At 34.6% G+C, this 26,293-nt stretch overlaps 1 protein-coding gene across 1 annotated transcript; it reads left to right on the top strand.

Moving 5' to 3' along the window:
• Positions 1–629: 629 nt before the first annotated feature.
• Positions 630–25,665, top strand: LOC134706074 (E3 ubiquitin-protein ligase DZIP3-like). Its single transcript, XM_063564787.1, has 5 exons — positions 630–729; positions 3,899–3,971; positions 19,290–19,666; positions 24,357–24,598; positions 25,618–25,665. Exons 3-5 carry the CDS (start codon positions 19,447–19,449, stop codon positions 25,663–25,665), a joined length of 510 nt encoding a protein of 169 aa, XP_063420857.1. The 5' UTR covers positions 630–729; positions 3,899–3,971; positions 19,290–19,446.
• The last annotated feature ends 628 nt before the right edge of the window (positions 25,666–26,293 follow it).

Below are 26,293 nucleotides of genomic sequence, written 5' to 3'. Positions count from 1 at the left end.
TCTACATTTGAAAATGCCTGTACCAAGTCAGGAATATGACAGTTCTTGTCCATTCGTTTTTGATGCGTTTTGTTTTTTGATTTTGCCATGTGATTATGGACTTTCCAAATTGATTTTCCTCTGAGTTCAGTATTTTTGTGATTTTACTTTTCTTTTGCATATGATATATTTCTGAAAATAGTGTGCGAGTTTGTAAAAAAAATAAAATTAAAAAAAATGTGGTACGACTTGAGAAAGGTACGAGTTACTAGACCTGCATTTTAAATTTAGTCGGCATGCCAAAATCTATAAATATCCGCATATTAAGATACTATAATTTGGCAGGGCACTTATCGACTATAAATTACTATTAAAGTTGTATATACCTTTTTTTTATTCATAATGGTGAATCATATTGTCGCAATTTGTGCTGTGTAAACATATATATATCATTTTTTTTTCTATAAATATCTTTTTTAAATAGTTTAACGCACCAAAGACATTTAAACATATTGCAAATATAAAGATATCCGCTTTCTTCGGTTAACCAAATAATTTTGAATTGCTCATCCGACAAGTGGAGTTCTCCGAATACAAACGTCGATACATATCTGAACAGAATATGATACCTACATATGATAGGGAAATAACCTAAAGTTTACAAACTGTGAAATCGAAAGTGAAAGTCGTTTTGTGTCTACAGGATAATGACGATCATTGACTATCTTGTTCCGTGTGGTAATATACAATGTAAGTTACATTTAATACTTTTAAAATAATTAAAACTTTTATAACTTTAATAGTTCGTAAATAAAAAATCACTTGAAATGTCAAATAACCCACCCCATTCACTTTTCGAGGTAAAATAGTTGTCGCAGTCAAAATAATTATCTTCTACATCATAGACATCTACCACATAAAAGATTCCTACATATAAATCGTAAGTGACGATGGTAATGTCAGTAATCGTCTCAATTCATCCATCTGGATACCTGATATCAGATTATGGCTAAACAACAAGACACTGAAGACACTAAAATAAATGAAAACAACAGGGGGGGGGGGGGGGAGGGCACTTCAAACTTTTTCTGGTAGGGGTGAGCAGCTGAGAAATCAAGTACCCCACCCTTTTCATATATTTTGTTTATCAAAAATATATACCTTGTCATATATTTATGAACAAAAAACAGACCTATAGATATATTTGAATATTTTTCACATCTTGTACATATATACAAAAATTTTGAGGTCCCGCCCATTTCACGTTCTTGTTTAGAAGCAACACAGTCGCAATAATAACACCTTGCTTTTCCAATAAATCTGTCACATCTTTAAAACTTTCCTCTATTTGTCCCTTTTATACATCTTTAATTATGAAGAAATTTCAATTTCAAAAGACAATAAAATATGTTTTGTCAGATAAATGTAGTAATTAACACTAAAAACAGTATCACTTTTACTGAGTTTAACATTAATTAAAAACTGATGAAAAGTTACATTTGCCGTTCTCTCTTGAAGGACGCTGAAACTATGCTATGGAATTTCTTTAAAAATGTTTCATGTATACAAACCTTTCAATGTTAATTAGTTGGAAATGTCAAAATGATTCGATTTATTGCATCTAAAACTATAACCTCAGTAGAAATACCACATTGAATAAATAGAGTTTAATTGGTTTGACAAATAGTTAATGCATTTACGACTGTGGTTTAACCCATCAAAAATAAATACGAACATTTGAGTAGTTTCAGATACTTATGATATAATCCAGAAAGTGATAATATCAACCTATTGATATATTTAATCTGAATTTCTCACCCTTTTCATATATTATGAAGCATGAAATAGTGACCTATTCCAGCAGCTCATCCCTACCATTCATTACATAGGATGACATGATAAAAATACTATTGTTACTTTGGAGACTAAATGACCGGCCGGAATCCAAAGTTGGGTAAGGAACCGATTAATTATGAATGTAACAATAATTATTGAGGCTACGGTTCACAGTGCGTTATAATAATTGTTACATGAAAAACAGCAATGTACATGTACGATATATTTATTAAACTTCTATAGTTTTGCTAAATTCTTTCACATGTACTAAATCATACTTGTAATAATGATAAATAATTAATACTATTATTTCAACAAATGGTGTTTTCAGTCCGAGCATGTGGACACTTGGTCTGTATTAATTTAAACTTTAATTTTATAACACGAATGTAATTTAAATCTCGCATGGATATTATGAACCATTGCATGGTATTCGTTTATAGGTTAAAAAAACGTACCTTTGATTTGAGCGAGCTCCATCTGATTTTTAAACGAAATTACGTCTTCCATGGTTGAATACATCTATACAGAAGTTCAAAGTATTTTAGTTGGCAAACTTTGCTATTGATGTGTCATTTTTTTTAGAACTGCGTTTGTTTAGCTGTAAGAAATTTGTGTCTTGATATTGTTTCAGTTCAGTTCAGTTTCAAACGCATCCCAGGTTGTAAATTGTTCACCAAAAACAAAATTGGTCTTAGGAATACCATAAATGTCCACAAAAGACCAAATGACAAAGACTTTAACAATTATAGGTCACATTACGGCCTACAACAATGAGCAAAGCTCATACCGCATAGTCAGCAATAAAAGGCCCCGATATGAAAATGTAAAACAATTCAAACGAAAAAACTAACGGCCTAATTGTAAAAAAAATGAAAATAAATATGTAACACATAAACAAACGACAACCACTGAATTACAAGTTCCTGACTTGGGTCAGGGTCATACATAAATAATGTGGCGGGGTTAAACATGTTAGCGGGATCCCAACTCTCCCCTAACATGGGACAGTGGAATAACAGTACAACATAAGAACGAACTTAAAAAATCTATTGAAAAGGCTTTAGTCATTAGATGGACAAAAATGCAAATAAACGTGGCCTGGTAATTGTACATCCCGACAGCAAAAAGACAATAGGAACAGATTTGAGAGTACTTGCAGTTATCTTACAGCTTGTTCAAAGCCACTAACAACTGATAAAAAAAATCATGCATCTAAGACTAAATTATCAATCCGTACACATCTCATCAATTGTTCAAAGTATAACGACAGTCATAAGAGAGGATGTGCAGTTAAATACTTAAAAGTATACAGTATTCTCATCCCGAGTTCTCAACAAGAAACCATTGAACTGTATTTCCGCCTTTGGCCCTACTAATCTAAAATAGTATCTTTAAGAACATCTAAAACCATTAATACCTAAAAACCTATTTAAACACCATTTGTTGAATAATAATATTTATTATTTATCATTATTACAAGTATTATTTAGTACATATGAAAGAATTAAGCAAAACTATAGATTTAAGTTTATCAAATCTAGCGTACATTGCTGTTTTTCATGTAACAATAATGCTATGTAACCATAACCACAATAATTATTGTGACATTCGTAATTAATCGGTTCCTTACCCAATTTTGCATTCCGGCAATAAGTCTTCAATGTAACAATATATTTCTTACTATTGTTACATTTCCATGTATATTTCCATGTAACGGTAGACAGTGCATATTTTATTTACAACTCTACTTAAATGGACAAAGGAAGATAACTTCAATTCAAATGTAGTCTTATGTTTAATTTTATTTTCACATTACAAAAATGATTGGAAATGAGAGCGGCCAGCTTAAAAGTATGTTTTAAAAATATTTTATATACACATATTTAAATTAATGGGAATGTTGATTTCATCTAAATTTATCCGTTTTTTTTTCGTTTTGAAAGATATAATATATTGTATTATTGTCATAATCGGAATTATCTTGAATGTGCGCGAAATATTTGCCTCTTGGTGTCAAGCACAAAATAATCAATCATGAATTCCTTTGATTATTTTTACGTTTGGTATATTTTTGTTTTAGGAAATACAGATCCATGTGAAACCAAGGTGACGTGAAATGCTGAAATTAACTGGGGAAAAATAATGTTATGCAGGTTAGTTAGAGAAAACAAAAAAAGTCCAAAAATATGAAAGTCAAAAATTAAAGTTTGGGACAAGGCATTTGAGGGGAAAACAAGTCAATGATGTTTAGTATGCAGTTTTATGAGCATGTTCATTTCCGTGGATATAAAATAGTCCCTCTTCTTAAATCTAAATTATTTTATAAAAAAGGTCGAAAGGTACCAGTAGGAACTTGTCCGATATCATCTGTTAAAGGTAATTTCATAGCGTAATACATTATATCCTTCTCAAAAGGAGAAGAATACACATCTTTATGGCCTTCGATCGGCCAAAGTTTTCGTCCATCAGTCCCATGACATTTCCATTTAATAATTCTCCAAAAACTACACACTAGGTAAGGGGAGGTGCGACAGCCTTTGGTGATGTCTTTAGTATGCCAAGTCTAGTGGTACGATTGTCCGGTAACTGTATGTCAATTAATAAGTTACCATCATAAATTCTGCGTACATCCATCTGCGCAATTCTGATAGGCAAAAATCCCAAAAACTAGAGTATCATACAATGAGAATAAAGGATTACCTGTGCCAATACAGCCATGCCTTTATTTCGTCCATTTAGATAATCTCAGCCTGCGCATCTAGACATATGTGTTTTTGCTAAGCTACGCCATTATACCATAGAAAAGACTATTTGTTTTGTATTTTTGCTTAATGAATACCGATAATGCAGGTATCCCCACGCCATTGTTTATAAATTATTTTTGACAAATTATTGTGATGACATTGTATTTAATAAGTATTCAACTTCATAATTATTTGAATTATTGATTATGGAGTTTAATGCTTCCAGTCCTTTCGAGGCAATTACAGACATTGATGTAATTTTAGACGGGTCATTATCCTATCTTGTTACTGCAATTACATTAGAAGTTGGTCCTCAGGGTGCTACATTTAATCTGTCTGTTCCTGCTCCTCCTGTAGTAGTGTCTAGTAGTTGTAGAAGTGTTTCTGTACCTGCTGATCTGTCTACCTCTTCTGTTACGCATCAGTTAAATCAGGTTACTTACTCTGGCCTCTGGTTAGAGTTGTTCAAGAGTATTCCAGTCATTTTTTTTTTAATTGATGTTTTTCTACACCCTCTTTGTCCAACTCACCAGTAATTTTACTTCGTCAAGATCATAAATTGAAAGTTATCAGGAGGGTAGTGTTTGAGAAGGACGTTTTTTCGGTGGCCCCGGGCAGTGTTTACTTTTGACGAAGAAGATGATAATCCAGATGTTTTCGACCATCTGTTCCTGTGTCTATCTCTTCTTTTATGTAATTGGTCGTTCCTCCACCAATTCTTGTAAGGATCCATAGGCTAAGGATACTCATTCTACTTTTTAGGATCCTAGAGATTCGGTTTAGACCATTATGAGAGACGTCAACAAGGAACCATTTTAGTCTCCTCCAAAACCAAAAGACCCATGAGACTGACCTCTATAACTGTATCTTTGGGGCCTCCTGTGGTCTAAATAAAAAAAATGCTTAGTCACATACTTGTTTTGAACAATCCAAACATTTGACTTCTCCTCAGATCATCAATGACTAGAGTGTGGCTATGGGTCCCAATTTTCAAAAATGAGTGATTGTTTTCCCTACATCATTTACTGTTTGACTGTACCTCTGGTATCTTTTGTCCCTTCTTTTTTTACTGAGCCTTTGGACATTTCCGTTCTAAAGATAATGATACCTTTGATTCTTCTTTGGATATGATAAATTAAATCCTAAATGTGACAAGGCTTTATGTTCTTCGATTGGTTCGAAACTTGCGATGGACTACGTCTCCTTCAGTCTACTATTATTTGGTCCCGTACATATTATCTAAGTCTCTCATGAATTAGGCAATTCTGAAACCTTTTCAACTGTAGTAGCTCCAGTACTAAAATACTCTTCTATTCGAACTGAGGTCAAGTCTCTAACAGGCAGATAAGGCTTTGAGAGCCTCTTACTTGTTGGTTATGGGTTCTATAGCCAACTGCACTTAATCTAAAAGTCAATCAGAGCTTTCATTCTTCCAGCTATAGCGGGTTCTTGTCGTGGGTAGATCTTTTGCTCTCTACAATTTAAAATTAGACTTTGTTCACAGATGCCTCTAACTTCGGTTGATGAGCTTATCTGAAATGTCTTCCAGTCTCAGGAATGTGGACTCCTGATCTTTTTAAGGAACACATCAACATACTAGAAATTGAGGAAGTTTTCTTGCACTGTATTATTTTCAGTCCCAACTGCAGAACAAATATCTGGTAGAGGTATCGGACAACACCAAATAGGTGGATTATTTGGGAAACTATGGAGGAATTCAATGTTACGAACTGTTCCTTTTAGCCAGTGAAAATTTTCTTTTTTGCTATCGACTTCATCTTCAAATTGTAATTCGTCATGTCCTTACTTATTTTTCGATTGATGAGTTTGGTGTCCCTCTGGTATCTTTCGTCCCTCTTTGAACCCAGTCATCACATAGTGGGAACTTCCAATCAGTATTTTAGGCTATGACACTCCAGAGGAGGGCTCTTTATGTAGACTGAGCTTGTTTAAAACATGTATAACCCCGTGAACTTGCGGCATGAGTCCGTGAAGTTCGGCACGGGTTACATTAAAGTCTGTAGGTCTATAATTGACACTATGGCTGCTTTAAACGCAAGACCGTATACAAATATATACAAATTTATTAACACAAGTTTACAGTTCGAAAGCTAGGGGAAGACTGCCCAAGCAACAGTTTACAAAACATAAAATAATTCATTAATCCCAAGTTAAGGATCTTAAAAACATTATAAAAGGTTCTCATGAAATATCTTTCATTGTCTAATCTTATGTAATAATAAACGGATTATTGTCCTCCGGCTTAACTTAGCAAAAAGCGATAATTGCTTCTTTTGAAGTTGAGTGTAAGTTTCTCACTTTTGACCCCCATCGGATTAAGTTTTAAAATAGTAACTCTATAATCTCTTTGGATATTTGAAATAAGAAACATTATATTTAAGAATAAAGAAGAAATATTCAACTGTTAAAACTAAAACGATAAACAATCAATTTAAAACGAAAGTTCATATAAATATTCAAAACGAGAGTTTATATCAATATTCAAGACGAGAGTTCATATACAAATTCAATTCAAAACGAGAGTTCATATACAAATTCAATTCAAAACGAGAGTTCCTATAAAGCACTTTACAAATTATAGTAAAAGTTCCCAATGTCACTTTTCTTCCGATTATATTCTCCACTACTTCCCCGAAGTGCTCGTCCCGAGCACAAATTTCTACATTTCGTATTTCGGTTTGAAATGTTATTTCCTCTATGGGTAATTCGTCTTTAGGTAAATCATCTTTAGGTAAATCGTCTTAGGGTAATTAGTCTATGGGTAGTTCGTCTTTGGGTAAATCGTCTTTGGGTAAATCATCTATGTGTAATTCGTCTTTGAGTAATTCTTCTATGGGTAATTCGGTTATGGTTGCTGAAAGTGTGTACATACTGAAAACATCACGAACATAGAAAATGCACATAATTGGACCTTTTCATTAATATACACAGGGGGTATGAGGATAGGACATTAAAAATATCTAAATACTCTGAGGAGAGGGACTACAACAAATATACTTAATATTCTGAAGAGAGGGACTACAACAAATATACTTAATATTCTGAGGAGAGGGACTACAACAAATATACTTAATATTCTGAGGAGTGGGACTACTGACATAAATATACTAAAACGCTCTGAGTAGGGGGACAACTGACATAAATATAATAACGCTCTGAGGAGCGGGACTCCCGATATAAGTATATATGATGAAATCATAATCTTTCAGTCAGTTTAATTGAAGTCTGGAGCTGGCATGTCAGTTAACTGCTAGTAGTCTGTTGTTATTTATGTATTATTGTCATTTTGTTTACTTTCTTTGGTTACATCTTTTGACATCAGACTCGGACTTCTCTTGAACTGAATTTTAATGTGCGTATTGTTATGCGTTTATTTTTCTACATTGGTTAGAGGTATAGGGGGAGGGTTGAGATCTCACAAACATGTTTAACCCCGCCGCATTTTTGCGCCTGTCCCAAGTCAGGTGCCTCTGGCCTTTGTTAGTCTTGTATTATTTTTAGATTAGTTTCTTGTGTACAATTTGGAAATTAGTATGGCGTTCATTATCACTGAACTAGTATATATTTGTTTAGGGGCCAGCTGAAGGACGCCTCCGGGTGCGGGAATTTCTCGCTACATTGAAGACCTGTTGGTGACCTTCTGCTGTTGTTTTTTATTTGGTCGGGTTGTTGTCTCTTTGACACATTCCCCATTTCCATTCTCAATTTTAACTCTGAGGAGGGGGACTACTGACATAAATATACTGTACTCTGAGGAGGGGGACTACTGACATAAGTATACTGTACTCTGAGGAGAGGACCTACTGACATAAATATACTATAATATTCTGTTTCACTTCACATTTCGGATAAACATGACTTAATCATATGTATAAATATATAAAACAATGAAGGGGTGCTTTCATCATAATTATAAAAATAGAACTAAGTATCTGAGTATTCATTGAATTGCAGAAAAAAGGGGGACAATAATGATTATTGGCCCGTTTAGGATTCTAACATACTACACTAGACTGTCTTGAAGATTTTCGAAAACACTATCAAGAATTTGAACAGATTAACAGATTATCAGTGGATATGCAGGTTTTGATCAAACATAACAAAGCATTTTTCTGACATGTAGTATACAGGTCGTCACTCCTATACACCCATGGAAACAAGAACACAAGATAGGTGACGAGTCCATCTTGCACTCCTGTTTCGGACCAAAATTGTATTCTTAAATGATTTTGTTATACCACTGATAATCTATGTATTCATACGGAAGCTCATACGTGTAAATTCAACTACCTATAGCATGGTACGTGAAATGATACAAAATAATAACGACAACTAAACAATAATTGTGGTTATTTGGTATACTATAGTCAGTAATCTTTGTTCAAAGTTACAACCTTTACTTGTGTAATACACTAGGTTCTAGGATACAACAAGGATACACAGACTTTAGCTAAATTTATTGGTGATTTTCTTACTGCCAGTGACAAATATCTCAGGAAAAAAAATGGATATTCATCTAAGAATAATAAGGTGTTCATAATAAAAAAAAGATTGTGAATGTGAAAATGACAAACAAAAATAGACATTTTTCATTTAGTTGATTATCTAAGCTTGAGGAAAAAAACATGTGTACTGAAAACAAAAATTGACCGTGTGTATTATTAACGTTATCCGTGTCGTTTTCGCTTATTTTTACTTTGACTCTGAGCATGAGAGTGTTGGATTAAATCATTGTGTATGTTGTTTGATGGTTCCCATGTATTTTGTGAAGTAATATAACCTCGCCATTTAATAAGGTATTGCTTAATGTTGCCTCGTTTTCTACACTTAAGTATTCTTTCGACATCATATATGTCCTGTTGAAGGTTTGAATTTTGTGACAGTTGCTTATCTTTGTGTAATTGTGTTGGATCATTTTGATTATTTTTCCCTACTTGATTTTGTGTGTGGTTATTGATTGTGTCATTGACTCTGTCAAGGATTTCAGGCATGTCCATGAGTGCCTCTGGGTTTAGGTCGTGATCCTCATCTCCTTCATTGGGTGGGTTTGTGGGCGATTCTTGGGGTCGAGAAACTTCTTCAATCGATTTGCGTGCACTGGAGCCTTCAATATTTTATCGTCAGACGCTTTGCGCAAACGGTAAGTATATTCGCCTATGTGTTCTGCAATATAATATGGTCCAGTCCATTTTCGTTGGAGCTTGGGAGACAAGCCTACCAGTGTGCGTGTACAATAAAGCCATACTTTGTCTAATATATAAAAACTTGGATCCTCCACCTTTTTTTCGTGTTGCGTTTTATACTTCTGTTGTGCAGCTTCAATATTTGTCTTGGCTATTTTTCTGGCGTGGGTGAGATTATCAACGATCAATTTAAATGCTGACTCTGCATCTTTGCTCAGAGCTTTTGTGGATTCTGGAATCAATGCAATATCTATGGGATTTCGAGGCTCTCTTCCAAAGACCAAATAATATGGACTATATTGTGATGACTCGGTTTGTATTGTGTTTTGGAAAGCCATCATAACGCCTTGTGAGTAGTCGGGCCATGTTGACTGGTTGTCATGGCAATACATACGCAGAGATGTTGCTAATGTACGATTCTGTCGTTCGGTTGCTGCATTACATTCTGGGTGATAGGATGACGTAATTAGCTTGGTGATCTGGAAAATTTTGCAGATTTCTTTCACGAGGTTCGAAGTGAAGTTTTTCCCCAAATCTGTAAGAATTTGTCTACAAGGACCATATCGGCATATAATTTCGTTGTACAAGACTCTTGCAGTTTCTACGGCTCCTCTTGTTTTAAGTGGAAAGGCTTCACACCATTTAGAGAACGGACATACAACTAGTAAGATTTGGTTGAATCCACCTGCTGACTTTGGTAAATTGCAAAGAATGTCCATGTGTATTCTTTCAAATACTCCAGTTGCCGGAAGCGGCTGTAAGGGTGCTCTCTTAGAGTGCGGATTAGTCTTGCCTTGTTGACATTCAATACAGGTTTTCACATAATCTTCAATGTCTGAGTACATTCTCTTCCAGTAATACTTCATTCGGATGTTGTTGTAAGTTCTGTCAATACGGGGTGCGCTGCAATAATTGCATCATGGTACGATAAAAGTACGTCGTTTTGTAATGCCTTTGGTATAACTAGTTGTTTGATGACCCTATCTGATAAGTGTCCTTTTCCTCTAGGATAATAATGGTGAAACAGTATACCATTATACACAACATAGTGATTTGACTCACAGACTATTACGTCAGCTTTCTTTTTGTCTTGGGGTAACGTGTTTTGTAAAATGTGTTATAGCATTTGTCCGGCTTCTTCGTCTTCATTTTGAGCTGCTTGGATTCTATCTTGTGTTAGCTTTGTGGTTTCGATGATCATGAGTAATGGATCCGCATTACGATAACTATTATCTGCTTCAGTGATTGCCTTAATTGCTGATACTGATTCATGTTTTGATGTGTCCGAGTCTTGTAACTGAACTGGCTGTACGACTGACCTTTGATATTCATTGTACATATGATGATTGGTTTCTTTTCTGGGTTGATCAGTTGCTGTATAAGAAGCCTCGATTTCGTCTATACTGAGTCGACGCTGACGCTGGTTCTCGGGGTGCTGAATTCTGGAGAGGAAGTCAGCGCAAACGTTATCTTTTCCTGGTTGATAGTGAACTTCAAAATTGTAAGTCTGAAGATACATAGACCATCTAGCTAAACGTCCGGTACTCTCTTTAATACGATGAAGGTATTGTAACGCTATATGATCTGTATACACGTGGAATTTGTTATTTGCCAAATAAACGTGGAACTGTTGGATAGCTACAACTAGTGCGAGGCATTCTCTGTCTTTAACGTCCCATCTTTGTTCTGGTTTTCGTAGCATACGTCCGCCATACGCAATAACTCGGAGTTTCTTGTCTTTGTCATGTCGACTTAGAACATATCCTAATGCAGTACCACATGCGTCAGTATGTAAAATAAACTCTTTATTGAAGTCCGGAAATACTAGAATAGGAGCTGAAGTAAGTTTTGTCTTGAGCGTTTCGAGCGATCGTTGACATTCATCTGTCCAATGGAATTGTTGATCTTTGTGTAGCAGTTGATTGAGCGGAGAAGTAATTTTGGAGTAGTTGTGAATGAACTTTCTGTAATAGTTGCATAGTCCAAGGAACATACGTACTTCTTTGACATTTTTCGGCGCTGCAAAGGAATGTACAGATGCCGTTTTCTCTGGATCCACTGCTATGCCATCTTTAGTGATAATGTGGCCTAAATATTGAACTTCTTTACAAGCGAACTGACACTTTGACGGCTTCAATTTCAGGTTGGCTTCGATTAGTTTATCAAATAGGGCTGCTAAGTGACAAAGATGTTCTTCAAAGTTCTTACTATAAATTAGAATGTCGTCTACATAAACTAATGCACTTTTCCAGTTGAGATCTCTGATTACTTCATTCATGATCATGTTGAAGGTTGCAGGTGAATTTGCTAGGCCATATGGAAATCGGTTGAACTCGATGCGTCATAAAAGCAGTCTTTGCTTTGGATTGCTCATCAAGTTCTAGCTGCCAGAAGCCCTGTCTCATATCACAGACGCTATATGTCTGTGCATGCTTTTCTCCAAGTGTATCTGAAAGATTTGGCAGCGATTGTGTATAGATTTTCGTAAGACGGTTTAGTTTGCGATAGTCCACGCATACTCTCTTCTCGCCATTGGGTTTTGCTACAAGTAAGATGGGACTGCTCCATGGTGACATGCATTTTCGAATGATACCTTGTTCCTCCATTTTGTCCGAATGTGAATTTATTTCTTCCTTTGTTTTAGGGGTAGTCCTGTACGGAAATTGTCTGACTGGATTTGCATCGCCTGTGTCAATGATGTGTTTGCCTATTTTGGTACAGCCCAATTCGGTTATGTCTTTAGCAAAAGTTTGCCTATATTGCCCTAACAGAGTCAATAACTGATATTTTTGTGTTTCGCTTAAATAGGATTTTGAAAGATCAATATACATCTCGGTAGCAATTTTGATATATTTATCATTTGAATTTGAAGCTTCGCCAGTTCTGATACTATCTATAAACTCAATTTTTTTTTTTAATTCTCCATAAATTTTATCATCTTGAATTTTAATAAAATTTCCAACTACAAATGAACTATATTATTTTGTTTCAGGGTTATTACAGCATTTGTATGATTTGAAATTTCAAAAACAGAATTGTAACTATGTGTTTGTATTAAGCACCGTGCTCCCATAATAATGTGTTTCCCAGCAAGTGAAAAATTTGGTTCAATTATACCTGATGTGTTTTCGCTAAAATTATCTATTTTCACAGGAAAAATAATTCTTTGTCTAGGTTGAAAGGTAACATCAGATAGCACACGAACAAAATTGTGGGTGTGATCCCGATCTTGGCTCTGACTTAAAGAAACTTCTATCATTCCGTTTTGTAATGATAAAACTTGATCATGCATGAAGTCTCGGCCTAGAACAAGTGGCATATTGACATCATCCAAAATATAAAAATCGTAAAAATAAAGTGAGCTTTCCTATTCAACGGGCAGTGTAACTTTGCCTAGCATTCTGATAAAATTGTCATTTACACCACGAACACCTAACAAATCTGATTTATCTACAGGGTAAGGTTCTTGAATTTACGGAAAAGTTTATCTTTGCTGTTTCGGTCTTAGGCATCGAGAAGCATATACCATGCTAAATCATAATTGTCTATAAAACATGTAAACGCTCTTGTGGCTTGCACATCGTCACACTTTGAAAATTCGCACATAAGTTCGTAACGCTGTATCCATACATCTGCATTTTCTGTTTCGAACGCGTTAAATTGTTCCAATTTCGGTAATTCCATTTTTAAATTTTCGTATACTGGGACTAGTTAATTAGTAAAACACTCGCTTTGCTGCAAAGGTTACGGTAATAGAGGAGTCCTTCCCAATTATAACCCCGTGAAATTGCGGCATAAGTCCCGATAATGTTCGTTACGGTTACATTAAAGGTTTTAGGTCTATAATCGACACTTTGTCTGCTTTAAACGCAAGACCGTTTAAAATATATATACATATTTATTCACAAATTTTTACAGTTCGAAAGCTAGGGGAAGACTGCCCAAGCAACAGTTTACAAAACATAAAATAATTCATTAATCCCAAGTTAAGTATCTTAAAAACATTATAAAAGGTTCTCATGAAATATCTTTCATTGTCTAATCTTATGTAATAATAAACGGATTATTGTCCTCCGGCTTAACTTAGCAAAATAGCGATAATTGCTTCTTTTGAAATTGAGTGTAAGTTTCTCACTTTTGACCCCCATCGGATTAAGTTTTAAAATAGTAACTCTATAATCTCTTTGGATATTTGAAATAAGAAACATTATATTTAAGAATAAAGAAGAAATATTCAACTGTTAAACCTAAAACGATAAATAATCAATCTAAAACGAAAGTTCATATAAATATTCAAAACGAGAGTTCATATAAATATTCAAAAAGAGAGTTCATATACAAATTCAATTCAAAACGAGAGTTCATATACAAATTCAATTCAAAACGAGAGTTCCTATAAAGCACTTTACAAATTATAGTAAAAGTTCCCAATGTCACTTTTCTTCCGGTTATACATGTCCCAATAATTAAAGTTCAAGTGTTTATGTCTGATGTACAAGATTCGTTAGCCTACTCAGTAGACTGCATGAGTGTTCATTGGGATGCAATTTTTGCTCACGCCTTCTCTCCGTTCAGATTTCTATCAGAAGCTCTTTAAAAGATCTGAGCAGATCATTGGTTGATCATTATTATTGATCAAGCTTAGCCCAAACAAGCCTGGTTGTATGATCATCTTCGTCTGTATAGTGCTGGTCCACTGATTCTACCAGTACGACACCACCTTCTGTCCTAGTTTAAGGGCAAGATTCTTCATCCCAATTTAGTGACGGTACATCTGTACACTTGGATTCTCTCAGGGATAGCTTCAAGGAAAGACGTTTTTCTGAATGCAAAGCAAGATATGTTCCCGAGCTGTTAGAGATATCACTTACATCGTCTCTGATGCAAAGTTGCAATCTTTAGTAGTCGGTGTAGCTAGACGGACCTTGGTCCTTTTCAAATTTCTGCACAGCAACTAGCAAACTTTCTGATCTACCCTTTTGAAGAGACAGATTTATCTCCTACAATAAATGGCTATATATCAGCTATTTCTAGGATGATTTTACTAGACATAGACTTATATTCCCATCCTTGAATTTGAGTAAAGTTTTTCAGTTTTAAAAACCATCCTTTTCACTTTGCTGAAAACATTTGGCTTCTACTGTAGTGGAAGCATTTTCCACTGCTGATTACAACTGCCTTCGTTTTTATAGAGATAAGTCATCTGTCAATCTCATAATGGATCCATTTTTAAACCAAATATAAATTTCAAGTCAAAGATTCAGAACTGAAAGTAATTTCAGCCCTTCTTGATGATTCAAGCTCTAAATTAATAATTGTTCATGTATTGACATACTGTAAACCAACTTATTTTAGCGAATACTTTAATTCGCGTTTTACCCTTTCTTGACAACTTCGCGGCCATTTAATTTCGCGATTATCTGATTTACTTGATTAAGTTTATTTAGGGAAAATCAAAGATTTACATATTCGCGACGATTTATATTCGCGTTATTTTTCTACTCGCGAAAGAAATATCGCTCGTGAAAATAAGTTGGGTTACAATACTCTCTTGCAGTCGCAGATAATATAGAAAGTTTTGACATAAAAAGATTAATCGATGATAAAACATCATTCTATATGAAATATTTTCTGTATGTCTACCTTTTAAAGTCATATCTGCACTGTAATAGTGGGAAATTATATTTGATCTCTGCGAAATCACTTTTTTTTTTCATTTTACAATGGTCAGCTCCGTCAAATATCTTTCAAATTTATGTCAATTAAAAAACACTTTTCAAACATGCTAAATTTTATTTTAAAAAGTCATATAAAATTCCGTACACGATTGATCATTGTTTACACATCAATTTCGTATAATCGTCAAAAAATTATTTCACTCGGTTAATAAAAATATTGCACCTAAATAGATATGTTACGGAAAGGTATATTCTCGACGCTGAGGTTGACAAATTACACTTTAAAATTGGGGACGGTGTCAAAACATTGATTCAGTTATAGATTTAAACAGGTAACATTCAAATCCTGTGCGTCTTAGTTAATTCTAATCACATTTATCTAGAACATCATCATTTAACAGTTTAACATCATATATGACAATTGCTATTGTGATATCATTGCTGGCTATCATCAGACATGAAAGGTGTACGCTTGCAGGAGTGGGTGGGCTAGAAAAGGGAGGAAAAGGGGGAGGGGGCTGAGAGATATACAAGTTCATTCGATTCGAAAATTTATCTTGATAATATGTACATAGTAAGCCAGCTAGATATTAGTTTTATTGTTGTATTACAGTTCCTGAAAAAGTTCAATCTGTTGCTCCACTAATTCCACACAAAGCTCTACAGTCTGGTTCATTTTTTCTCTCGGGTGTCTCCGTAAGCTTCCAATGACTGAAAGATTTTAGGCGCCTTATAGCGTGATCGACATATACCCGACACTCTGATATACGCAAATTATTTGTTTTAACATTTTCTTTCTGTTCGTGGTTTAGCTCTTAGATGATAGCGACTGCAGGGGGTAAAAAGCGGCGATCGACATAGATAAATTTTATCTGCTAAGATAACAAAATTCTGGCAGAAATCAAACTCCAAACCATGTCCAAATATTGAAATACATCATTTTGATGTCCTAGGAAACTACTTCGAATAAATTTTATAGGATTTTTATTGTCCACAATCACCTGTGTATGAATTAGATATAAAACAGAATACGTAAGATTATTTGCAAGGTCTATGAATGGATTGCCGAAGAATTCACACACATATGTACAATTACCCCTGTCTCCACTGCCCGCTCATTCACTGCATTTACATGACCGCCCCCCCCCCCCCCCCCCCTATTTGTTTGAATTAGAATTTCATAAAAATATTATGGAATTTATTAATATCTTTTTCTTATATTTCTATGGTACAAATGTTATTGAATATTCGTTCCATACGGAATTGCCTCCAAAAGGATCAATGCAATTTTTAAAAAATATGCAATGTAAACATACATGTAGGTAATCTCTTTCGTGTTTTGACGCAGTCCCAACATTTAAAGTGTTAGTTGTCAACCTCAGCGTCGTGAATATACCATTTCGTAACATGTCTATTAGTAATCGTGTTTTGAAACCAAAGTTTACCGATTGCCACCTGAAACAATCTACTATCAAGTATAGATATCCAGGTAAACACGTTTTAGGTTATTTCGATGACGTAGCGATGTTTACGTTTATCGACTCTTTCTGCAAATTAGGTTTTCCCTTTGCCCTTGTGAACTTCTGATCACCGCAATTTTACGAGAAAGGTCGCACTGAGGTAAATAAAGTCAGCACAGATACAGGTAATCCATTCTTGGGGTAGAAAAGCCTTAGTATTTCAAAACACGCAAAGGTTTTTAATTTCTTAATTATGACCATATCAATGATAATTCATGTCAAGACAGAAGTCCTGACAACTGAACTTGTGATACCCTTTGGGAATAAAAACCCCACAAGCAGTAGCATCGGCCCAGTAGTTGTATATAAAGTCATCACAGATACCAGGATACAAATCTAGTATAGGCGCCAGACGCGTTTTTCGTCTACAAAAGACGCATCAGTGACGCTCGAATCAAAATCTGTTTAAAAGGCCAAATAAGTACGACGTTGGAGAGCATTGAGGCAAAAATAAAGATACTAATTGTTTGCCAAAAACAGCTAAGGTGATTTATTCCTCAGGCAGAAAAGCCTAAATATTTCAAAAATTCAAAAGTATGTAAACGGTTAATTTATGATAATGACCATATATACACGCAACAGTAATATACCGCTGTTCGAAATTCATTAATCGATGAAGAAAAAAACACAAATCCGTCTTGCAAACTAAAACTTAGACAAACGCATTAAATATAAGAGGAACAGTTATCAAAGGTACCAGGATTATAATTTAGTATGCCAGACGCGCGTTTCGTCTACATAAGACTAATCAGTGACGTGCAAGTAAAAAGTTGAAAAGCATTGAGGATCCAACTTCCAAAAAAGTTGTGCCAAATACGGCTAAGGTAATATATGCCTGGGATAAGAAAATCCTTAGTTTTTCGAAAAATTCAAGGTTTGGTAAACAGAAAATTTATATAAATGAACACATTATTGATATTCATGTCAACACCGAAGTGTTGACTACTGGACTGGTGATACCAAAGCTATGACACAACAGAAGCACAACATTAAAATGTAACACACACATAGACGAACTATAATATAACAATGGCCATTTGCGCCAGACGCTCATACGGAAAACATGTTGTCAAGCAAGCACTTCAGAAAAAAATACAATTTTCTTTTTAATTTCAGCATATTAAAGAATTTTCATAAAAAAAGAGTATATGTACATGAACATTAGTTGAAGAATTAAAACTAGCCATTAAGTTATAAAAAAACATTTACAATTTTTTTTTTTATAAATTGAAGTTTCAAATGACTTAAGTCTCTTGTCGTTGTTTTGTAATAAGTCGGGAAACTTAGATTTCCGGTAAGTGAAATATCAAAAGTATTTGTCAAATCTTCGAGTATATATTAACTCTTGTTTATTTAAATTATTTGGAAAACAAAATAACAATTTTGTCTCCTGAATAGCCATGATGTAGTTGGATTGCTAAATTGCCTTCTCTATAGTGTAATCACAGGTTTGTTCACCTCAATGTCGAAATATAGCAATATTTCAAATTAAGTATTTTACAACTTATTCCCCGATTACAAACTTTAAATCTACTGTCCTTCTGTCTATTTGTCAATGCATCCTTCCGTCTGGTTTTGTTACAACTCTTACATGTACAAGTCTTGCCAGACTGCGATTTCTATTAATCTTTTATCATAGATTTTTAAAATCCATGTCATGGAAGAGTTCGTAAGATCAAGCATCTAAATTATAAAGAGTTTTGCCCCTTTAAAATTATTAAAATTATTTTTAAGCACTATCGTGTGTACAATTCCTGCTAGATCTTTGTGAAAATATGTTATTACGATAGGTTCATATTAGCAATGTCGTAGGCAGTCAATTTTTCAAATGTGTTATGTGCCTTAGAAATTTTATACCGGATTTCAAATACCTTAAGCAACACGATGGATTCCATATGTGGAGCAGGATCTGCTTACCCTTCCGGAACACCTGAGATCAACCCCAGTTTTTTGTGGGGTTCGTGTTACTTTATTTTTCTATGTTGTGCCTTGTGTTCTGTTATTTTATTGATTTGCCCTTTCTAGCCATGGCGTTATCAATTTGAGTTGGACTGTCCTTTTGGTATCTTTCAACCCTCTTCTATATAAAAATGTGCATTGTAAAAGCTATCACTTTTTTTGCCAGATTTTTATCAAATTGATATTAAATGTTGATAACAGAAATTTCTCTGATAATATCAATATTTAGTGCTGATCAAATATTTTACAATAATTCCAAATAGATATTACAGAACAAAAGACAAACAACCAAATGTGCAACATTGAGGACTTTGGGGCTCTGTTGTTTTGTTCATTAATGGTTCACATTTAAAACAATATTTTCAGATGTTCTCAAAGTTAAGAAACAGACCTCAGGAAAATCGTAAAAAGCTCAGTTATGAACATAAAGATCCAAATATGCATGAATAGCTGTGATGAACTTTGTTGAAGAAATAAAGACAAAACTCTGTACAAAGTATTAATAATCAGCTAAATTATCATCATGTCAACTAGATTTACTCAAGAGGAGGAAAACTATGTCAGAATGAGCTTGCTACTGACGGGAATATCTCCTCGTGCAGCACGAGCTTTGTTTGATCAGGAATTTGTTCCATCGTGCTTGAATGCCACAATAACGAAAGAGTACAACACACTGATAGACCTTCAGAAGAGGCGAATAATTAACAAGCCACAGTGGAACCTGCTGTTCCCAAGACGTCCCGGTAAGAAGCATTGGCCTAGCTATGTTAACACCAAAATGCACATGTCTACACATTGTGAAACCAAATAACAAAAAATAGTTGTTTAATATGTTCTTCTTATATATTTCATGATGGTATGATACTTAACCCCTAACTGGAGGGGTTGTGCTTTATATTCTGATTTCATATGACGGAGACATAATCTTTCAATCAGTTTAATTGAGGTCTCACTCTGGAGATGGCATGTCAGTATCTGCTAGTAGTCCTTTGTTAATTTATGTATCATTGTCACTTTGTTTAGTTTCTTTTGTTACCTATTCTGACATCGGACTTGGACTTCCTTTAAACTGAGTTTTGCTGTGATTAGATATAAGAAGATGTGGTATGAGTACCAGTGAGACAGCTCTCCATTCAAGTCACAATTTATATTATATAAGTAAACCATTATAGGTCAAAGTACGGTCTTCAACACGGAGCCTTTGCTCACACTGAACAGCAAGCTATAAAAGTTACGTCAGCTGTTTTATTCTAAACATTAAGGAACATATCAGATTATTATGATTGTCTTGCTTTAAAAGGTAAACAAAAACATTGGGAGTGAACTAAAACAACTTTCTTATAATGTTCTTTTCATATTCTTCATGTTTGATATCTCTCCACTCTCGACAGTTAAATTTTGTTATTTAAAGGGCTCGGCAAGCCTCGCGCTTTAAATAATAAAATTTAACTGTCTCGAGTGGAGAAATATCGTAATACACGAGTTATAGAGTCGGAAATTGTTTCTCTAATGCTTTTTATCGTTCTTTTTCAAAGATTTTCAGAAAATTGTGCTCTTTATATGCGACGTCATCAGGCAAGGTCGCCTTTTTTCATGACGTCATAATGGGAAAATTGAGAAGAAAACACAAAACGTTTTGACGTCATAATCAAATTTCGACTTATCATTTGCCGAGAACAGACTTTTCACTAGTGAGGAGAAATATTTTTCTCACACCGGTCAGGAAATGTGAAAATAGCACAAAAATTAGAGAAATCTATTTCTGTCATATAAGAACTGAAGTGGAGTTTTTCCTTACATGTCACCATTATGAAACTAATATTTAATATTGTACTTCCATAAAGAAATAGAGAACCATCTAGGTCGTTTAATTAAAAATTTAATATACGTTCTTGCCCCAGGTAATTATGCGCATGCGTATATAGTTTTCTTGACTTCAAGGGATATTAGATTGAGTGGTTGCTCTGGATTCCCCACTCAATCGATTAATTTAAAACTCATGGGATCCTTTCTATACATGTCTGCTATTGAGGTTTATTGTTGTTGCATAATTTAAAATCATATGCATCATTTAAATCAAAATAAATGTAGTCCACATCATAAAGGTGTAACTACAACACCCATTCAGGAGAAATAGAATCTTCCATATTATCGTTTTGAGTTGTCTCCCTTCTGGAAGTAAATCTCATCAGTTCTTCAAGAAAAATTAACTCGTTCTGTCGATAAACGTCGTACTATATTAAAAACGATCGCAATTTAAAACGTGATATGTGTACGGAAAGGAGTCATGACCACTGAATCATAGGAAATTAAATAATCAAAGAGTAAGGAATGGGGTTTTTCCGAGAATTAACGTAGGAAAATAGGTGATAAGATACGAAGTGAAATACCTTCTCTCACTCTGAGTCTCAGTGACTGCTGTGGAAAGTAAACTTGGAATTGATAGTACAAAAATAAAACACAATAAGTACAATGTTCATACACTTGTTTCCGGGATTGGCTATTTTGTAACTTGTATTTGTGCCTGGTTATCAAATTGTTCCACATTGAGGTCTAAAGGGTCCAAAATTGAACTTTATTTGATTTCATCAAGAATTGAATTCTTGGGGAACTTTGATATGCTGAATCTTACAATGTATTTAGATTTTGGATAATGGACCATGATAGGTAAAGGTCCATTTTATAATATTTTTTAAGTTTTTAAGTTTAAGTCCTTAGACCACTTTCGTTCTGTATCAGAAACCTAGGTTATGTCAACTATTTAATCACAATCCAAATTCAGAGCTTGAATGTTGTGTCCATACTTGCTTCAACTGTTCAGGGTTCGACCTCTGCGGACATATAAAGCTGCGCCCTGCGAAGCATCTGGTAAATTTTAGTTCATTTACATATTTCTGTGTTTAGTATGACTTTAAAAAAAGAAGATGTAGTATGATCGCCAATGAGACAACTCTCCACAAGAGGCGACGTCCTTAATCACTGAACTAGTACATATTTTTGTTAAGGGGCCAGCTGAAGCTCGCCCCCGACTGCAGGATTTTCACTCTGTGTTGAAACCCATTAGTGGTCTTCGTCTAATTCTGCTCTATGGTCTCGGGTTGTTGTCTCTTTGACACATTTCCAATTTCCATTCTCATGTTATTTGGTTTCCGGTCGTGCAATCTAATTTTCAATTTAAAAGCTCTTCCTTAACATGTAAGGTATCAATACACAGTTAGTAGTTGGGTTGCGCATATTGGCCACGGCCACAGTGAGTTGTTTAGTTCTACTTCTATATGAAGGTCATTGTGCAGTAAAATGTTTAAATTGCTGAAGAATAATATTGCCTTCAAATTGGGTTTATTTAAACATCAAAATTTTTTTTGCATGTTAAAGGTCATTTTCTGTTTGGCAGTCTGTATTTCCACATCTATACCACCCATAGATCCAGGAATAATTGTAGTATTTAAAACAATATTTTCAAGTTTTCTAATACAGTTTTGGGGAAAAATTTGGTGAACTGCTTTTAATAAAGATCGATATATGTCAATGGTTTCAGAAAAAGTATTACTTTAATGGATTGCAATTCTACTTTGGACCTAATTGTTTCACCAAAAAGAGTTTATATTTCACCATTTCAACTAATGAAAATCAAATCAATGGAAGATGCTGTTTAATTGAGGTCTGGAGCTGGCATATTGAATAATATATTCACAATCCTCTACACTTCAATTTCAATGTTATGAATAAACTGACCCGGTTGACTTTGTGTCATTTGGAGAGAAATGCTTCATATGCCACTGTGACGTAAATATATTTGCTTTGTGACATCAAAGTTTGCAGCGAAAATTCACCAATTTGACGATTATTGAACTGATGAAATGGACCCCAGGCATAACAGATTGATTGTTTAAAAACACAATGTAAGTAGGAAGAAAACAAAAAAGTACCCAAACACATACAAATGTTTCAATCATAATAACGCAAGGGTAGACACAGGAATTTGTCAGGGGGTGGACACCTTAGGAACACTTATAAAAATTCAATTTTGTTTTTTTGATTTCAATGTCTTGAAATAGTAACATTTTAAGCAAAACCTTATTAAATTGATTCCAATTTTGTTTATCGTGGATGCCTGAGTGCTAACGTGTCAACAATCGTTTCTGGCAAATTGTTGTATGTAAAAATGTTTTCAGTAAACTGAGCCCACAATAAGAATGCCCCACATTCACAATTTATTACACTCATGGTGCTAACATATATGATAATAGCAAAAATGTTCGACAGTCAAGCTTGTATCAGAATGGACACTCTTATCTGATACATGTTTTGCATTATCCCCTATGACCTCTAATTGGAAGGTTTTTCTTACCCTAAAGCAAATTATTTTAATGTTTAACTGTAAATGTTCTGTTTGCTTTGATTAGCTCAGTCATGGCTTAATCAATACAAGTTTATATATTGACCATCTTTTTCTCATATAGTCAAGGAAAAGCTGTGCTTTGGCTCTTGTCTCAGCATGGCTCTTTTTACAAGGTTTGTCATCTCGCTAAAATGTGTTTTTTTATTCTAGTACAAGCATGTGCCATTTCATTTAATGGTTTGTATGTTAGGGTTTTATAATTGTCAACCCCAAATAGAGCACACTATAACTAGGTCGGTTGAAGACAAAACTTTACGACAAAAGAGATGATTTCAGCTTTCCAATTGTGAACTTTCCATTTCTGAGTAGCAACATTCCAGCAGCACCTGCATACGGGGTATATATCTCCCAATTGATACGATATTTCATTGCTTGCATTTCCTATCATGATTTTCTTGATAGAGGGTTACTGCTCACAAGGAAGCTATTAAACCAAAAGTTCCAAATGGTGAAGTTGAAATCATCCCTTCGTAAATTTTACGGACGCCATCACGAGTTGGTTGACCGTTATGGAATAACCGTTTCACAAATGATATCGGATATGTTCCTTACGTCGTAACTACAATCCCCTTCCCTTTCATGAATTTGACCTACCGAATTAGACTATTTACCGGATTTGTAATCACATAAGCAACACGACGGGTGCCGCATGTGGGGCAGGATCTGCTTACCCTTCCGGAGCACCTGAGATCACCCCTAGTTTTTGGTGGGGTTCGTGTTGTTTATTTTTTGGTTTTCTATGTTGTGTCATGTGTACTATTGTTTTTCTGTTTGTCTTTTTCATTTTTAGCCATGGCGTTGTCAGTTTGTTTTAGATTTACGGGTTTGACTGTCCCTTTGGTGTCTTTCGTCCCTCTTCTATATGCAATAAACTCCTTCTTTTGAAGGGGAGTACACAATCCCGTCATATCGATTTAGACAATATCTCTAAAATAATCTTCTTTCCTATTTATTTCATTACGGAAAAGTTATAAATTTGATTGTCTTCACTACACAACGATTTTATGATCTTGCATACATTTTATTTTTAGATGTACCTGATTCCAAAACATTTGATGTAACTCTAATAATAACGTTAATTAGACATCTGACTGATCTGACTCCTCCTCATGGTGGATATGACAAGTTACCATCTGATAATGAAACGACACCAACCTCAGATTTAGCCAGGATAAAATATTACAGAAACATATTGGCTCACCTGGATGAGGGGAAAATAGACAACTCTACATTCAAAACTACATTCAGCACAGCATGGGACAATATAGCTAATGTAAGTTCATTTTTAATAAGGCAGTGGCTATTTTGCCGGCTCTGATTTAAATATCTAAACTCAAGCCGCCAAGATAGCATATGTCTATAGAAATGGCTATTTTACCAACAACAGCAATGTAGTGAATTTGTTACTTTGCCGGTGTTATATAGTCATTCTTCCCCCATGCCAGTTTTTCCCCCGGGGGAAAGACTGGCATGAGCCAATCTTTTCCCCGGAGAAATTTTGGATCGTTGTGATTCTTCCCCTGCGGAAAGTTGACAATACGTATACATATAGTAACTTTTCCCCCATGCCAATCTTTCCCCCATCATAGATTTCACTATGTTTATATAGAGTCTGGAAATTAAACCGAACAGTGTTAGAATAAGATTTATTTATAAATATACAAATTTGTTGTTCATTTACATTTACACAAATCTTTCTACAGCCAATGAATCAACTATCCACAAAAGACCAAAATGACACAAACATTAACAACTATAGGTCACCGTACGGCCTGTCTATGAGTCAACAAGTCTGTCTCGCTATTCAATAGTCTTTCTATGTGACTTCTAGTCTTTTTGCATTTTTAAATGACTGTCTATATGTCCACATGCAAGGAAAAAACTACTGACTGGCCAGAAGTGGTTGAAGTACTAGTAATTGTATTTATTTGGTCAATGATACCAAGGGTCCACGAAAGAGAATGGATGTGATCAAAATGTGCTTCTATATATATGTATATAGATATACGAAAATGTGATATGAGTGACAATGAGACAACTCTCCATCCAAATAACAATTCATAAAAGTAAACCACAATAGGCCTTCAATACGGAGCCCTGGCTCACACCGAACAAAAAGCTGTAAAGGGCCCAAAAATTACTGGTGTAAAACCATTCAAACGGGTAAAACAACTGTCTATTAAAGTTATATAAAAAACGGGAAACGAGAAACACATATTTTAAAATTACATAAACAAACGACAACTACTGTTCATAAGATTTGTGACTTAGGACAGGTGCATACATTTGCAGAGGGCCGTTAAAAATTTTAATGGTGCCAAACCTTCTCCCTTTTTCTGAAACAATGTTATACATCACAACATAGAAAAACACATATAAATACATATCAAATGTATATTCACACGATGAAGCTTTGGTAACTATAAACACTGAGAAAAAAGTTACTATCATTTAAACAATCTTATCGTGACGTCGCCGACGTTATATTACAAGGCGGAAAATTTAGCTTATCATGCTACTCACGGGGGAAAAATTGGCATGATCCTAGTTTTCCCCTTACAACGCTGAAGGGGAAAAGTTGGATCATGCCAATTTTTCCGGGGGGAAATATTGGATCGATCCAGTATTCCCCCCCGGAAATTTTGGCATGGGGGAAGAATGGCTATAGGACACCGGTTCTTTGTAAATTAAAGCATTTAAACGAAGTAAAACTTAATAAGTACTAAGAAAATGTGCACTGTCAACATGACAGAACAAAAAATTACTGAAATACCAGTAGTTAAATAAGAAAACAGCTAACAATATTTGAGGCACATATAATCTCTTAAGAACTTTTATCAGTCAAAATGTAAATAACTATTTATAAAATAAAATAAAAAAATTATAACAAGAAAAAGAAAAAAAAGATATTGCGCATCCATTTGTTCGCTGAAATCACATCTTAACATGTACTTGATATTATTTTTAA

The sequence above is a fragment of the Mytilus trossulus genome, chromosome 1 (assembly GCF_036588685.1).
Source record: "Mytilus trossulus isolate FHL-02 chromosome 1, PNRI_Mtr1.1.1.hap1, whole genome shotgun sequence".
NCBI lineage: Eukaryota > Metazoa > Mollusca > Bivalvia > Mytilida > Mytilidae > Mytilus > Mytilus trossulus.
The sequence above is the reverse complement of the archived record's forward strand: the minus strand, read 5'-3'. Positions and strand labels throughout refer to the sequence as shown.

Bases quoted from the DNA above. Each gene is read 5' to 3' on its own strand.
- LOC134706074 (XM_063564787.1), top strand. From the start codon at position 19,447: ATGTCAACTAGATTTACTCAAGAGGAGGAAAACTATGTCAGAATGAGC. The intron at 19,667-24,356 runs GTAAGAAGCATT...TTTTATTTTTAG, and splicing joins GCTGTTCCCAAGACGTCCCG to ATGTACCTGATTCCAAAACA. The intron at 24,599-25,617 runs GTAAGTTCATTT...ATACATTTGCAG, and splicing joins CATGGGACAATATAGCTAAT to AGGGCCGTTAAAAATTTTAA.